At 35.7% G+C, this 15,000-nt stretch overlaps 1 protein-coding gene across 2 annotated transcripts in view; it reads left to right on the top strand.

The window, feature by feature from the left end:
- The window catches only part of anapc1 (anaphase promoting complex subunit 1), a 170,444-nt gene that overhangs the window by 71,829 nt on the left and 83,615 nt on the right, over positions 1 to 15,000 (top strand). For both annotated transcript variants that reach the window (XM_056470420.1, XM_056470419.1), the window contains exons 22-27: positions 2,102 to 2,180; positions 3,920 to 3,956; positions 4,144 to 4,217; positions 6,307 to 6,485; positions 8,731 to 8,957; positions 9,289 to 9,407. In XM_056470420.1, the coding sequence (XP_056326395.1) occupies positions 2,102 to 2,180; positions 3,920 to 3,956; positions 4,144 to 4,217; positions 6,307 to 6,485; positions 8,731 to 8,957; positions 9,289 to 9,407 (715 nt within the window). The remainder of the gene's footprint in view (positions 1 to 2,101; positions 2,181 to 3,919; positions 3,957 to 4,143; positions 4,218 to 6,306; positions 6,486 to 8,730; positions 8,958 to 9,288; positions 9,408 to 15,000) is intronic.

The raw sequence follows: 15,000 nt of genomic DNA, 5'->3' as shown, positions 1-15,000 counted from the left end.
AAACTTAAGCTGTATCAATGCATATTTTCCACCAGTCCTGTGTAAACTACGACAAGCAGAGTTTATTTGTTTATATATTTATTTATATTGTGAGATGGTGGAGCACGAGAACAGTAGTAGTATATACACAAGCGCTGCGCCAGCTTTTTTAAGTAAATGACAATATTTAGCTATAATGCATGTCTGCATTGTATGCATTTATTGTTGTATTTATTTATTGATTTATTGTTGATAATTGATTGATATTGCCTGTTCTGTATTGTGTTTTTAAACAATATTGATAATAATAAACTTGAACGAAATGCTTAATATTTCTGCTAATTGGAGTTATACTGTTATTCCATATCATTATATTGTATATTAAACCTAAATCGCTATAACTTTAAAGAGCCCATATTATACATGAAATAGGGTCATATTTAGGTTGTAAGGGTCTCCAACAACAGTCTAATATGCATGCAAGGTCAAAAAACACTTTGATGGTCTTATAATATGCATTTATTTTTACCTAATTATCCCAGCGACTCCCATATGAATCGTTCAGCGATTCATTTGTACCCAACCCCCTCCTCAGCGCGAAGCTAATCTGCGCTGATTGGACCAATGACAGCCTGCTGCGATTGGTCGACAGTGACAGGCTTCAGCACGAGACAGAGTGAAATGCCCAGCTGCTAATCAACAATATAAAAGTAGTCCCAGTGCACACACGCTTCATAGTGTAAGGCTTTTTTCACACACACACAACCCTCCTCAGAAGAACTGAGGAGATCGACGCGAGTCTCCTAGCCGTCACAAACTCTACCTGCTCTTTTTCTCTCTCTCTCTCTCTCTCACACACACACACACACAATGCTCCTCAGAAGAACTAGAAAGAGCGACACGCGTCTCCTGTCTCCTAGCCCCTAGCCGTCACACACTCGACCTGCTCTTTTTCTCACACACACGCACACACAAACACAAACACACACACATCACGCTCCTCCTCAGAACTAGGGAGATCGACACGAGTCTCCTGTCTCCTAGCTTACGATGGCCATAGCAACGACAAACGGCAGTGGAACGCGAGCTCACAAAAGCATTTAACGTTAAATCCGTAAACAAAGCGGCACGCGTCGCGTTTTCAACGTGGCTTACATGTGATAAGAGAATATAAAGAGTAACCGCGTTTACTGTACCAGGTTAACAAGTAACAAAACACAATAAATACATAATTTGCAAGCTAGAGTAAACGAGGCAACAATTTTAATCGCACTTACTTACACTAGTGAATAAACCTCAACCACTGACTCTTCACAGTTTCATCTTTGGGTAGAGACTGTCAATATTATCCATCTGAGCACAGCGTGACTTCATTCGACCGGCGGCATCTGTGTGTGTGTGTCTAGTGTTTTTTCTGTGTTAGTGGGCGGGGCCGCAGGTTTCAAATCTCCCGGGTTTGCGCGCGTAACTACTGGCGAGGCTTGTGTTTCGTAGCCGCGTCATCGCGAAACACCTAATGACTCGTTATCAAGACGACTCGTTTGAAGCACTATGAGTCGACTCTTTTATAGATGAATCAATAGTTTTAAACACTGTACACTTACAGATTTAAGCCTTAGCTGGATATTTCACTTCACTTAAGGCTGTGTTACACACTACATGGAAGGGCATTTTCAAAAACCCATAATATGGGCTCTTTAATTCTAATTTTAATTACTGACACTGAAAAATGTTATCTTCTTAGAATTGAGAAGCTTTTGTTGTCTGTCTTCAAGTAAAATAAAATATATAATATAACGTTCACAATGCAAATGAAAAAAATCTTATTAGTCAAAATTTTTAAATCTGGTTCTTCATCTCAAGGCCTCAATTATAAAATGCACTTTCCTAAAAAGTGTTCCACGTGATTTCTCAGTTTCTCTGAATAAGCTGAGTTTCTTCATTACCTGTGTTGTGTGTGATTCATCATGCTTGTGGTTGATGACTGCATCACGTCATCACGAAACATGTTCATTCTCCTCTTGCATGATCAGACTGAAAGCTATTCATGACAGAGGCAAACCAAAACCACACAGGTGCCGTCCCAGCGCTAACACTGCTCCTGTGTGCTTGTGTGTTTCAGAGTTATGCCCTGTACGTGGTGGGAGATGAAGACGCCTGCTCCACCAACATGCTCAAATACCTCTGCAGACTGTCAGCAGGTGGGCTATGGTCAAAGATTACACACAACGGGGTCTTTACAGTATACAGAAAGCAGAAAATTAGAGTCGTTTATAACATTAATGTTGTTTTTCTGTCACTTTTGACTTTTGCAACAACGTTTTTTATACATACAGGCGTTTCTTTGTGAGTAATAATTAAGGTGAATGTTGGTGTTTTTAGTATTAAAATATATGTAGGTAAAAAATGGGTGTAATATTCTGATATAATCTGATATAATATTAAAAAACTGGTTATTCAAATTTTGAACATACAATGTTTTTTAATCACTTCACAAGCATTTGCATTTTCCAGATATTTGTACATAAAATTAATTTGAATCTATTTAAAATCATTAAAATTCTAAATAAACTATATTATTTGCATTTATAATTATAACATCTACACTACCTGACAAAAGTCTTGTCGTGGATCCCAGTTGTAAGAGCAACAAATAATAACTTGTCTTCTTGTTGATTATTTGGAAACGTGATACTGCAGAAGACATACTGGAACCTGCATGGACCCAAGATTCTTATAGAAATCTGTCAAGTTTGGTGAAGGAAAGATCATGGTTTGGGGTTACATTCAGTATGGGGGCGTGCGAGAGATCTGCAGAGTGGATGGCAACATCAACAGCCTGAGGTATCAAGACATTTGTGCTGCCCATTACATTACAAACCACAGGAGAGAGCAAATTCTTCAGCAGGATAGCGCTCCTTCTCATACTTCAGCAAAGTTCCTGAAAGCATAGAAGGTCAAGATGCTCAAGGATTGGCCAGCCCAGTCACCAGAGATGAACATTATTAAGCATGTCTAGGGTAAGATGAAGGAGGCATTGAAGATGAATCCAAAGAATCTTGATGAACTCTGGGAGTCCTGCAAGAACGCTTTCTTTGCTATTCCAGATGCCTTTATTAATAAGTGATTTGAGTCATTGTAGAGATGTATGGATGCAGTCCTCCAAGCTCATGATGGAGTCAGACACAATATTCATTCTGTTTCCACTGCACCATGACTTTATATTCTATACTGGACATTATTTCTGTTAAGTGACAAGACTTTTGTCAAAGCAAAGTCAGACCTTACTGTCCTAATTACATTATTAATAATCAAGGCATGATCATGTTTTATTTTGGTAAAATAAGCATAATCTTTTGCCTTTCATATTAGCCACTTTTGATACCAAATGATCAACTAGAGGTAGAGTAATTATTATACGTTCCTAAAACTTGCATAGGCAACAAGACTTTTGTCTGGTAGTGTATGAATGAAGATTAGACAATGCAATATTTGTTCATCCAAACTAGTACTATTGTTTTGGTCACACTTTAAAATAAGGATTCATTATTTAATGTATTTACTAACGTGAACTAATAATGAACTACACTTGTGCAGCTTTTATTAAACATAGTTTACTAATGGCCATTATTTAAAATATGGTTTCGATGAGGCAAGTAAAACATTTTTCCAACCTTAGCATTTAGCCTTGTATATAAATGAAATTTGATTCATGATGGCCTTTAATTTGACTTGCTGAAACCTGGAGAAACCCTGTATATATGTATTTTATTTATAATGTATACGCATATTTTTCAAGTTGTTCAAGAGGGCTGGCACAATAAGTGAAAACATATAAAACCAGAAACCCTGAGAGCACAGCATACAATTGTATATTTAATATTTTCGAGGTTCAGCTATGAATATAAATGACTGATGTTTTGTTTCATGTTCTTCACAGGGCAAAAGAAAAATGCAAGTGATCCATTTCTGAGAAGGTGTGTGTGTGTGTGTGTGTGTGTGTGTGTGTGTGTGTGTGTGTGTGTGTGTGTGTTTGAATATTGTCATGTGCCTTGTGTTTGTTTTTGTCACTGTGTCTGGGATCTTAACCTCTAGTCAGCTGATTGGTTTTCTCCAGTGTTGATTGTGTGTGTGATTACATTTGTGTATGTGTGTGTTTTTCAGGCAGAGCAGTGTGAAGCCCATATCTTCATTCGGATGTCTGGCTGAGAAGCTGGTGCTGTGGTTGACCTCCGCAGGTCAGAAACTAAACTCATTGGCCTGTTGATCCAACAAAGCACTAGCAAACATATAAGCATACTTAAATGCATAGTTCACCTAAAATTTAAGATGTATTCACCATTTACACTCAAAAAGTAGTATGATAAGTAAAAAATTATATTTAGATTCTTACTGTGATTTTTAAAGGGATAGTACACCCTCAAATTTGTATTGTCATTATTTACACACACCAATCATGATGACAACTGATACGACTGAAACTACAGTTGAGTAATTGCAGTGTTTATTTTGTGGTGTGAACTATTATTTTAAAAGATGATTATTAATCAGTCCCTCCAGAATTTTTTGCAGGGTCTTTTTTATTTACTGCTTAAAGTGACTGATTTGTGAATGCTTTTCTCAACACTTATGGCATTATTTGCTTCAATTCTTATTCATGGTTAGTTCATGTTAACTCAGTGCGCTAGCTAATGTAAACAAGCATGAATTTGGATGCTAATAATACATTATTAAATGCTGAACTATGATTAATACATGCCAGGTAGTGTTCATAATTAGTTCATGTTAGTAAATACATTAATGAAACCCTAATGTAAAGTGTGACCCATTTATTTGCTAAAGAAAAGCATATTAAATCATGTTGCCTGTAATATTGGTCAAATAAATAAATGACACTAAAACCCCAAATAGGTGATGGGGTTTGACAATTGTCTCACTGTACATTCACCGGCCACTTTATTAGGTACACCTTACTCGTTTTGGGTTGGACCCATTTTGCCTTCAGAACTGCCTTAATCCTTCGTGGCAATGATTCAACAAGGTACTGGAAACATTCCTCAGAGATTTTGCTCCATATTGACATGATAGCATCACGCAGTTGCTGCAGATTTGTCGGCTGCACATCCATTATGCGAATCTCCGGTTCCACGACATCCCAAAGATGCTCTATTGGATTGAGCTCTGGTGATTGTGGAGGCCATTTGAGTACAGTGAACTCATTGTCATGTTCAAGAAACCAGTCTGAGATGATTCATGCTTTATGACATGGTGCGTTATCCTGCTGGAAGTAGCCATCAGAAGATGAGTACACCGTGGTCATAAAAGGATGGACATGGTCAGCAACAATACTCAGGTAGGCTGTGGCGTTGACACGATGCTCAATTAGTACTAATGGGCCCAAAGTGTGCCAAGAAAATATCCGCCACACTACCACCACCAGCCTGAACTGTTGATACTAGGCAGGGTGGAATCATGCTTTCATGTTGTTGACGGCAAATTCTGACCCTACCATCTGAATGTGGCAGCAGAAATGGAGACTCATCAGACCAGGAAACGTTTTTCCAATCTTCTATTGTCCAATTTTGGTGAGTCTGAGTGAATTGTAGCCTCAGTTTCCTGTTCTTAGCTGACAGGAGTGGCACCCGGTGTGGTCTTTTGCTGCTGTAGCCCATCCGCCTCCAGGTTGGATGTGTTGTGTGTTCAGACATGCTCTTCTGCAGATCTCGGTTGTAATGAGTGGTTATTTGAGTTACTGTTGCCGTTATATCAGCTGGAACCAGTCTGGCCATTCTCCTCTGACCTCTGGCATCAACAAGGCATTTGCACTCACAGAACTTCCCTCACTGGATTTTTTATTCCCGACCATTCTCTGTAAACCCTAGAGATGGTTGTGCGTGAAAGTCCCAGTAGATCAGCAATTTCTGAAATACTCAGACCAGCCCGTCTGGCACCAACAACCATGCCACGTTCAAAGACACTTAAATCAGTTTAAACTGCAGCAGATCTTGACCATGTCTACATGCCTAAATGCATTGAGTTGCTGCCATGTGATTGGCTGATTAGAAATTTGCATTGAGCAGTTGGACTGGTGTACCTAATGAAGTGGCCGGTGAGTGTATATAACATGTTGTGTACACATAAAAGCCGTAGTATATCCCGTACATTTCTCTTGATATTAGCCCTGAATGCAGGTTTTTTTTGCTCATGAACAAAAAATGCTCGTATGATAATCCCCTTTTGATTGATCTTAGTTTGCGTTAGCAGGATCCTGTCATGTGGAGAGTGTGACTTTACACTGTTTTACATGTTTGTTTGTTTTTCCCTCAGGATTTACACTGAAGGATCTGGAGTCAGTGCCTTTTGGTGTGGCTCTGCCAATCAGAGATGCCATTTATCAGTGCAGAGAACACCCCTGCTCTGATTGGTCCGAGGAGGTCTGCGCTCTGATTGGCCGACAGGACCTGACAAGACAAGCTCACAAAGTCACTCTAGCCAATCGTAAATCGGTAAGAATGTTAATTAATGTAAACAAGGACTTACTTTTGCAATTAGTATGTTGGTCAGCTTTGCGAAATGGTAAGTTTGGTAAGAGCTGCAATTGTATTGCTACACATTCACTTAATACATATTTTATACATAACTTCTTTATGTTAATTGAGTATTATGTAATATAAAATATTACAGATTTTATTATCTTTATTAGTATGTTTTAAATTTCTGTTTAATAGTGAAAAGTCTTTTTTCCACACATTCAGGGCTTGACATTAACTTTTTTGGTCACCAGCCACTGTGGCTAGTAGATTTCCAACTTTACTAGCCACTCACCATTTTCACTAGCCAGAAAGTTTATTTTATATGCATAAATTTGACTTTGACATGCTAAAATGACTTGAATTAGATTGTCATGTCCACATGCCTCCTCATTCCTTAAAATTTTTGTGTTTTGAATAAGCTTTCTCAATGTGCATGAGCAAATGGATTACAGTTTCATAGTCAAAAATAAATGTATAATTATTTTAATTAATTAATAAAATTTAAGTTATGTCAAACAAGCAAAATGTAGCTGTAAACATGTACTCATTCATTCATTCATTTTCTTTTCGGCTTAGTCCCCCCCATCAATCTGGGGTCGCTACAGTGGAATGAACCGCCAACTTATCCAGCATATGTTTGCCTTACCAGCTGCAACCCATTACTGGGAAACACCCATACCGACTCAATAACACACATACATTATGGCCAATTTTAGCTTACCTAATTCACCTATAGCGCACGTCTTTGGACTTGTAGGGGAAACCGGAGCACCCAGCGGAAACCCACGTGAACACGGGGAGAACATGCAAACTCTACACAGAAATGCCAGCTGACCCACCCGAGGCTTGAACCAGCGACCTTCTTGCTGTGAGGCGATTGTGCTACCCACTGCGCCACCGCGTCACTCTTGTGAATGTACGCGTCTGGTGTGTGTTACTTCCTACTGTCAAGTGCGTGGCACATCCACTGTACCACCCCCTTAAGAATGGAGTCTGCATTAGCTTTGTGGATCAGTGACTGCAGGATAAAGAACATTACGCCGGATGCCAACATTATCCGCACAAAAGCTAAAATGCTTGATGAACCTTTTGCTGACAGCGATGAATAAATGTTTGCGCATGACAAAAGGCTTTGATCTTTGGTTTCATTCTATACTGGATTTACTTTTCTACCAACGTTTAAACTTTGAGAGAGTTTAAACAAGAGAAAAAAGTGTGAAAATGTTAATGCCAGTCTGAGAAAAGTGTACAAAGTGTGAAGTGAAGGGTTTTACAGCCTTGAAACATCTAGAATAATTGTAAAAACTCACAACAGCTGACCATTACTTTGCGGATTTCACCTATTGCGGGTTATTTTTAGAATGTAACTCCCGCAATTAACGAGGGGACCACTGTATAACAAAAACTTTTCTTATCTTGCTAAATTGGCCTTAATCAAGCAACTATAATATTACACAATATATCATTTTTTGAAGTATTTTTCATTTTGTTTGTGCTTCTAATGGGGTATATGCCGAAGTATGCTAATAGGACTTTTAATTTGCCAGTAACCTGGGTTAAGCGCTTCCGGTCAACTGTATGCCATAGCAAAATCGGCGCATTTAGGGTCTGTTTTCTTTAAAAATCAGCGATCGCCACTGGCTAAGTGATATCTGATATAAAGTGGGTCTCAGATTGTTCAAGAAGCACTGCATTAAATTACATTCCCCCCCGCCGTGTCTTTATAATATGAGCATTTATTTTACCCCAGTATATTCTATGGAGCTTCTATGCTAGCCTGCCGATTCTGACGGGCGCGTGCGAGTAAACGGCTTTTTGTCTCGTTTTACGCTTGAGCAACTAAATGAATGCCAAGTCTATTTAACGGATTGTATTTTAATTACATTACAACATCGATGCTGTAAAAGGAACCAAATAAAATGGCAAAAAAAAACTCACAATAACAGGTCACCGGAAGTTTATCAGTATGGGAACAACACTAGCTCGACATATACCCTATTAACAGTTTGACTTTTATAATGCATGTGTTTGTACTTACATATTCATTATCATTCAACATTTCAGACAGAAACCTGGAGGCAGATTTTAGTCCCGTTTTAGTCAAGTCAGTTTTGGAGCATGTAATTACAGTAATTCTGATGTGAAGTGACCGCTTCGTCAAATGAATTATACAGTCTGCAGATGAAGACAATGCTGTGTTTGTTTGTGTTTCCTGCAGACGGTGGGTCTGAATGTGATGTTGGAGCCGCCGGTGAGCAGCGAGGCCGATGAGGAAGAGGACGGCATGTCGGATCTTCACCCCGAGGTGACTGCGCTCATCTGGAGTCAAGATCTCAGGGTGCAGGAGGTGCGGCGGCTGCTCCAGAGCTCCAGACCCGTCCGTGTTAATGTGCCGCATCTGCCTGAAATCAGTGACCACGAGTACATTGAGGAGAAGGAAAACAAGTGAGCTCTGAAATACTCCTGTTGATAGATTTCAAGTGACGTCACACACAGGGTGGGAATTACAGGGGGGGTTAGGGGGTCTGATCCCCCTAATTAATGCTTGATCCCATTGAAGGACATCAAAACGAGATGTATGGGGGGGTCTGACTTTAAAGCGGCAATTTTTCTTGTGACGCCACAGTGAAAACTTTTTTAGTTTTAAGTGTGTGTGGTTCTGAACAAACCCTTACAGAAGTGTGTAAATACAGGCAACGCAGAAGCATTGGACGTGTGTATGGAAACACTGATGTACATTTCTATTCATGAATGCCGCTGTTGTTTTATATTACAGGCTCCTCCAGTTGTGCCAGCGCACCATGTCTCTCCCAGTGGGACGAGGACTTTTTACTCTCTTCTCATACCACCCAGTGCCAACAGAACCACTGCCTGTGCCCAAACTCAACCTGACTGGTACTCTCAGAAACACACACCCGTTATTTCAGCTCTCTTAATGAACGGTTTTACAGTGCCAGAATAAAAAAATACAAATTTAAGAGCCCTCTTGCTCTGCTAAAAATGTCTTTCTTAGAGTTTTTGTCTTGTTTCTAGGCAAAAAACTAAAACTTTTTAAGTCAAGAAACATTTTCTAGTAAAACTATATAAAATAAAAAGTAAAAAATGAATAAAAACTAGTAAAAATATTGTTTTGTTTTCAGAAATAAGTCTAAAGCCTGGTTTATACTCGACGCGTCTGCTAGTGCGCTTGACTGTGCGCGGTGAATGTGACATTATCGTGGAGTTTGCGGAGGTTCGCTTTGGGTGCGCGTGACATGATTTCAGCTGGCGGAGTGCATGTTTTTTTTGAGACTCGAGCGAACAGTGCGCACGGCGTTTGATTTGTGTTGAATACATTTTGAAGAGAATTTGTCTGAAACAGGTATGACTGTAAGTACATCTTTATGATCCGTGATCATAGGGAGAACCTGATGATCAATAATTCTTGGCTAGAAATTGCAGTCATGCAACAGTCATGGGAAAGGAGAAAGTTTTTGTTAAAAGGTTTGGAAAAACCTGAGGGATATGTTTGTTAAAGCCAAGAGAGGCCATGGCAAAAGTGGAGACCCAGGTAAACAATTACAGAAATGTGTTTTTCCACCATTGTTAGGTTTTACACTGATGTATATATTACAATTTTGAATTTAAAACAATTTAATATTCATAAAACTATATGTAAGGAACAAATTATTTCTTTGATAACCGGAGAGGAATATTTGAGTCTATCGATTTACAATATACTGATGGCCTGTTTTTCTAGGCTTTATTGGTGATAATAGTCAGGAATGTTCGACCATTATTGCCTTTTAGCATTAGAAGAGGACAGAAACTAGCCAGACAGTAATGTGTGAATTGTGGAGCAGGCTAAATCTAAAAAAAAAAAAATCTTAGTAAGTGTACTTTTTTTTGCTTTTCTTTTTGCTTGCCATAAAAAATATATTTGTAGAGCAACACATGTTCTCCTGTCATTAATATTTTAATAAATTATAATAGGTAGAACTGTCTGAGATATGAACAAAAGCAAGTGACGCATCAAAGTTTGATGAAACCCTTGAATGGTTATAAAAATCGTTATAATCATTAAAATAATTGATAAAAATAATTAGTTTAAAAATCTTGAATGATATTAATGATATGACCTAGTTCCGGAAACTTCCTGCTTCTCTGTTTATCCATCTGATTTTACTGTCAGTTTCTTTTGATCGGCCTCTGTCGTTTTAAAGAATATCACAACGGCGAACGAGTCAAGTATAAAAGCCTTGTTCATTTCGTGAGGTGGGTGTGCAGTCAGCGGAGGTGCACGATGTGGCGCCTGGCGAAAGTATAAATCCAGCTTAAGAAATAGGATAAGTAATTTCACTTGTTTTCAGCAAAATAATCGTGTTTTTTAGTTTGAAATAAGATTATTTTTCTTGTTTTAATGAAAAACTCATTTCATTTTGACGACTTGAGATTTTGAGATATTTAGACTAGAAACAAGACTAAGGCTGCATGGTTTAAGTGACTCAATTCCAATTTTTTTTTCTCCCATGTGGCCCAGATCGGATTCAGCCCATGAACATGTAAGCTGGAAAAAATCAGATTCAGGCCTTGTTCATTTGTGGAAATTTATTCGATATGAATCAGGTCTGTGCCCTCGTGTGTGCAGTGTAAGCAGGTAGATTGGATTTTCACCTGTCAATGCGAGTAACGCATCATTAAAAACCATAGCGAATGTCGGCGCCAATAGCCTTGTGGTTAGTGCGTTGACACATGGCACCTAGGTGTTCACGGCGACCCGAGTTCGATTCCCGGCTCGAGGTCCTTTGCCGACCCTTCCTCTATCTCTGCCCCCAATACTTTCCTGTCTCTAAATCTCCACTCTCCTATTACAATAAAGGTGAAAACCCCTAAAAAAATTATTTAAAAAACAAAACAAAAAAAAAACCCATAGCGAATGACGTCAATTTTGACGCTTTCATTTCAGAACAGACTTCAGCAGAGTCGCAAACCTTAAATCTCATACACGAGGAATAAAAAAGCTTTTATGTTGGCATGTAGCACAAGTATTTCAGCATGTTAATGAGAGAGTGAGAGAGCGCAATATCCGCCACTTAACCAATACATAACATGCACAAATCACTCCATGGACATTACATTAAGATGCCTACTGGTTAAAAAAGGCCTAGATTAAAACAAAATGGGCAAACGAGAACTTTTCTGTCATAAACTAAAGTAAATGAAAAAAAATGAAACCCTGCGAACGGATTAGAGCGCTCCTTTATTATCAGCTGTCAGTCAGCGCCTGCTCTTTTTTTTTTTTTTTCTAGCTTGTTGCGCCTTTGCAATGTGCTGTGTAAATGCAGACGATTGGATACGAGTCACTTTTAAAGATGGATTAAAATTGGATACAGCAACAAAATTGGAATTGATCATCAAGATCTGCAGTGTAAATGTGGCCAAAACGTCTTGTTAAAGGGCACCAAAACTCTCATTTGTCCCACTTTCACACTTTCTTAACTGCATTTTTATTAATGTTTTGTTAAGATTCAATATTAATAAAATTTAATATTGAAAAATATACATTTATTAATAGAAATATATTTCAAAATGCTTTGCATTACCTGTAATACAATTTTATGAATTGTATGTATTTATTTTAATACAAATATTGAAATAAATAAATTAATTTTATTATTTAATTGTGGTAAATTTATTAATTTATGTCTGTAATTTACTAACTAAAGGCCACTAAAACACTCTTGTTCATCTCACTTTTCCACTGCAAAATGCACCATTGTCTTATTTACAGTAACTGCATTTTTATTCGTTTTCTAATTATTAAAAACAATTAATTTATTAAATTAATATATTTAAAAATACTTCGCATTACTTGTAATACAATTTTATAAATGTTATCTTTTTATTTTAATACAATTATTATTTTTATTTTGTTAATTAAGTTATTACATTGTTTGAACACAAGTCTAAAAAAACATGTGGTAAAGGTGAATTGGCTAAGCTAAATTGTCCGTAGTTTATGTGTGTGAATGAGTGTGTGTGGATGTTTACCAGTGATGGGTTGCGTAAAAACATAAGCTGAATAAGTTGGCGGTTCATTCCGCTGTGGCGACTGCAGATTAATAAAGGAAATATGCAAAAAAGATGAATGAATGAAGTTTATCAATTTATTTGACTGTTTTGTTTATAGTTTTTGTTTTTTCAAATTGCTTGCAGTCGTCATTAAAACAGGGAATGGTTTCCCACATGATTAAGAAGATTTTAAGATATTTGGACTAGAAACAAGACAAAAACTCTAAGAAAGCAAAAGATTTCTTGCAGTGTGAGTTTCGTGGTCTGATTATTTCCAGCACCGCTATCACTCAATCTTCACTGATTTCAGATCAGTTAACGAGACTGTTTTATCTGGTCTTTTTTAAGTGGTCTCCTGTTTCTTTTTTCTTCTAAAGTGAGCATATGTAGGTCATATGTAGGTCAAATGTCTCTTTTTTTTTTTTTATCAACATAATTATTACAGACTTTTGGGTGGCTCCTTTTTTTAACCTGGAAGCCAATCAGAACATTCTAGCAGCTGCCAAACACTCTGCAAACCACACCCTGTGCCTAAGAGTTATGTGTAAAATTACCATTCATTTTGGACTGCATAAGTTTATCAGGTTTTTAAAAAGTAATTAATTAATTAATTTATTAATTATAATTTTTAACTACATTTTTATATTAATAAAACATTTATTTTATTAATGAATGTTAATAATTTTATTTTATTAATTCATTTTAATAACATTTTATTGTTTATTTATATTAATTAACATTCTAATTATATTAATTTATTTTATTATTTATTTTATTAACTGTATTTTATTTCATTAATTTATTTTAATCTTTTGTTTTTTGTTTTATTCGGTTACGTTTTCGTTTAATTCATAATTGTTTTTAATTTGCTTACTCTAGCCATAAAAAAGGATTGGTTTCAGACAGTTAAGAAGTCAATATTTAGAGCAGTAACCCTAATTTTCAATCACAACTAATGAAAACAATGTTTTTTTTTCATTGCTTTTCTTTACATTTATTTTATTATTTATTTTATTGCAAAAATGCATTACAATTTTATAAATTTCTCTTTATTTTAGTGATTTTATATTATTTTAATTTTTAATTTTATTTATTTTCTTGATAGTATTAACTTAACTTAATTATTTAGTTTTGTTTAAAAATGTTTTCACAACTAATGGAAACAATCATTTTGCTTATGTCAAAATGTGTGTGTTCATATATTTTCAATGCAACTCAAAGGCATAAATCCTACATTTAAGCTTTACACAGAACAGCTCTTTTTACCAGATGCTTTATGCTGTCATTTTATAGTAACCCTATTCCTCTGTAATTTACTAACTAAAGGGCACTAAAACAAGCCTTACGTCTCATTTTCCCACTGTAAAATGAACCATTTACTTATTTTAGATGCATAATTTCTGTTGAGTTTGTCTTTGTGTTTTTCCACCAGGCCGTTCTCCTCCCAGTAACACCATAGTGGACCTGAACAGTGCTTTTTAATTGTTTACTAACAGCACTTCTAGTAGATCCTTTATGCTTTATCTTTAATTGATTGTATTGCTCTTAGTATTTATTTATTTTTATACAAATATTTTATTTTATTTTATGAATTAATTGTCTTAAGTTTATTTTTTAATCTCTGTAATTTACTAACTAAAAGGCACTAAAACACTCCCATTTGTCTCACTTTCCCATTGTAAAATGCACCGCTTTCTTATTTTTGTCCTTTTAAATAATATTAAATATATGTTTTGCATTTCGTTTAATATTTATTTATTTTAATACAATATTTTTTTTAATTTTATTAATTTATTTTATTTAATTAATTGTGTTAAGTTAATTTATTTATCTCTGTCATTTACCTACTAAAGGGCACTAAAATACTCATTTGTCTCTTTTTCACTGTAAAATGCACCATTTTCTTAATTTCTGCATTTTTATTAGTATGAATTATATATTTTGTTCTTTGCTTTGCATTTAATATTAAGTTATTTTAATACAATTATTTTATTTTATTATTTTAATTAATTTTTTTAAGTAATTGTTTTAAGTTCATTTATTTATTTTCATAATTTGCTAACTAAAGGGCACTAAAACACTTCTGTTTGTCTCACTTTCCCACTTTAAAATGCACAATTTTCTTAATTTCTTCATTTTTATTAATATTAAAATTATATTATTATTTATTCTTTGCGTTACTTTTACTATTTTCTTATTTTAATACAATTATTTTATTTTGTTAATTAATTGTATTAAGTTCATTTATTTATCTCTGTAATTTACTAACTAAAGGGCACTAAAGCACTCTAGTTTCTCTTACTTTTCCACTGTAAAATGCACCATTTTTTTATTTAATTGCATCATTATTATTGCTTTTATATTAAATATATATATTTTTCTTTGCTTTGCAATACTTTAAATATTTAATTTAATTATTTAATTAATTAATTATTAA

Source organism: Danio aesculapii, chromosome 13 (assembly GCF_903798145.1).
Source record: "Danio aesculapii chromosome 13, fDanAes4.1, whole genome shotgun sequence".
NCBI classification, from domain to species: Eukaryota; Metazoa; Chordata; class Actinopteri; order Cypriniformes; family Danionidae; genus Danio; species Danio aesculapii.
The sequence above is the reverse complement of the archived record's forward strand: the minus strand, read 5'-3'. Positions and strand labels throughout refer to the sequence as shown.